Source organism: Berghia stephanieae, chromosome 15 (genome assembly GCF_034508935.2).
Source record: "Berghia stephanieae isolate SIO BIC M18660-M18661 chromosome 15, UCSD_Bste_1.3, whole genome shotgun sequence".
Classification (NCBI taxonomy): Eukaryota; Metazoa; Mollusca; class Gastropoda; order Nudibranchia; family Aeolidiidae; genus Berghia; species Berghia stephanieae.
Window position 1 is genome coordinate 18,713,629 of NC_088374.1, and position 2,786 is coordinate 18,716,414.

At 40.1% G+C, this 2,786-nt stretch overlaps 1 protein-coding gene across 1 annotated transcript in view; it reads right to left on the reverse strand.

Annotated features, from left to right (window-relative positions):
- LOC144960452 (uncharacterized) overlaps positions 1–2,478 on the reverse strand; it is a 5,241-nt gene extending 2,763 nt beyond the window's left edge. Inside the window, exon 1 of the mRNA XM_078893547.1 lies at positions 2,300–2,478. Within this exon, the coding sequence (XP_078749673.1) occupies positions 2,300–2,316 (17 nt within the window). The 5' untranslated portion in view covers positions 2,317–2,478. The remainder of the gene's footprint in view (positions 1–2,299) is intronic.
- Between the last annotated feature and the right edge of the window lie 308 nt (positions 2,479–2,786).

The following is a 2,786-nucleotide window of genomic DNA, read 5'->3' on the forward strand; positions in this document are numbered from 1 at the left end:
TTATGAAATATTTCTCCGACGAGCATACAAGTGTATCCAGAGGAGAAAAACATTATAAATCTGATTATGTTTTGATTTTTATACATTCTGATCTAGCATGAAGAATAAAAAGTACTGATTTTCTTTTGTTTAGAACCAAGCCGCTGGTTGCTGGGCGGACGTGACATCACACTATTGAATCCTATTACCAAGGCACTACATCAGAAGATCCAGAACTTTCCTGAATTCCTGTCTGCGACAAATATAGAGAGAATGCGCTTGGCCAAGGAGTTCACAACATTGCCATCCGGAAGTATAACGGACCAACACACAAACTCTGTGTAACCATGAACTTTTATAGTCCGGTTAATACAGTTTAGTGAGAACAACTCACAAACGCGGATGGCAAAAACAATAACAAAGGCCTGAGTGACGTCATCTTCGAACTATCTATAGATAGATTGAAGATGACATCACTCATGACTTTGTTATTGTTTTTTGCCATCCACTTTTATGAGTAATTCTCACTAAAATCTATTAACCAGACTATAAAAGTTAAATGTTACACATAGTTTTGTGTGCTGGTCCGTGATAATATATCCGGATGGCAATGTTGTGAGTTTTTTAGCCAAGTGCACAGCATCTATACTAAATTATATTAACCATACTATAAATGTTCAAGGTTACACATAGTTTTGTCTGTTAGTCCGTTATACTTCCGGATGGCGATGTTGTGAGTTTCTAGCCAAGCGCACAGTATCTATAAATAATTCTTAGTGTCAGGGTTTAAGTTAATGAAGGAACTGACCAGGCACTGCCCGCGTCTCAAACCAAAGGCCACGCTCAAACCGTGTCAAATCGTGGCCTTCGTAAAGTTATGGCCTGACACTGCCCAAAAAAATGCCAGTCTTTTGCCACAAAAGAAAACAAATCGTGAGTTGTATTCAATAGTTCAACCAATGAAATAACCTGTTTCCATGAGTTCTACTAACGACAACTCACTAGGCGGTGCAAAAACCAAATAATGACATCAAACTGCCAGTCCTTTTGGATTTCAGTATCAAGCTATAATATAACGGTGGTCACATCGCCTATTGGACGGTGGGTGATCTCAACGGGTCGAATTTTACTCACGTCAACTGGACACACCAAAGATTCGCGCGACTGTTCGCGATGATTTTATTGGTTGATGGTATGAATGGCGTTGCTTTCTTTTGGCTATGTGTGCGTGTGTGTGTGTGTGTGTGTGTGTGTGTGTATGTGTGTGAGAGAGAGAGAGAGAGAGAGAGAGGGAGAGAGAGAGAGAGAGAGTGTGTGTGTGTGTGTGTTTTTGTTGCGTATGTGTTGTATTTGCTCTCACGCATTCACGAGTGTGTTTGTCTACATCAATGCGTGTGTGTGTGTGTGTGTGTGTGTGTGTGTGTGTATACAAAAGGTGCCAGACAAAGCAAGAAAGAAAAATACCAAAAAAAAAATTAATAATAATAATAACATCCCAAAAAATCAGTCTACCTCAACTGGGGATTGAACCTCAGACCTTCTGATTACCAGTCAGACATGCTGCTATTACACAGTTTAATGGTCGCACGTCTGACCGGTTTTCAGAAGGTCTCAGGTTCGATCCCCTCCTAGGTAATCTGAATTTTTGGGAAGCATTTATTTTCTTGCTTTCTATTTTATTTTATTACTTTTATTATCTATTACTTTTCATTTCTTTTTATGTCTGGCACCTTTCACACACACACACACACACACACACACACACACACACTTGTCTTGTTCAGATTCTTTTCATAAGAAGCCTTTTCTATAGATAGTATGCATTTAGCTAAGGAGCTCACAACATTGCCATCGGGAAGTATAACGGACCAACAGACAAAATTTTGTGTAACCATAATCTTTTATAGTCAGATTAATACAGTTAGTGAGAATTGGATTCAGTAGTCTGATGTCACGCCGCCCGGCAACGGCGGCCATCTTGGTTCTAAACAAAGAAAATCCTTATTTTTTATTCTTCATGCTGGCTAGAAATTTTCATATGACTTGTGATCAGAATGTGTGAAAGTCAAAACATGATCAAATTTATGGGGTCTTTTTCCTCTGGATACGCTTTTATGCTCGCCGGAGAAATATTTCATACTGGCGTCCGCCATTGTTCCGATAGTTTAGAGCCAGTTACTAAGTTACCATGCGTCATTAGGAAGGAAGTGACGTTACGACTGTTGAAGAGTATTACTCATAAACGCTGATGGCAAAAATAAAAAATAAAAAACAATAGCCAAGACCCGAGTGACGTCAACGTCGAATTATCTATTGTCACCTGTTTTCCCAGGGCATTTTTGATAGAGGATCCCAGACTTTCGGACAGCCGGCAGTGATGTCTACTTTCCTTGTGTAGCGATTGCAACTAATAATCTGGGTGAATCCTTGCCATTCAAAATACTGCCTTCTTACTGGTGGTCAGGACGGAACGGTCAATAATTTGTAGTCGGATGAGACCTGGAAAGACAGGAAACAAAGCAATATGATTTGATATTGTCTTTATCTAAATATCGAGAAATGAGGCTGTAGATAGAGTGCGCTTGGCTAAGAAACTCACAACATTGCCATCCGAAGTATACCGGACCAACACACAAAACTATGTGTAACCTTGGACGTTTATAGTCTGGTTAATACAGTTTATGTGTAAAATGAGTACCTGGCAGTGACATCTATAGAGCGGGACGAGTCACCCACGGAATTTTCCGTTCTACGGGGCCGGTCTACGAGGCCGGACAACTATCGGGACAAGGTATTACAGTGGAATA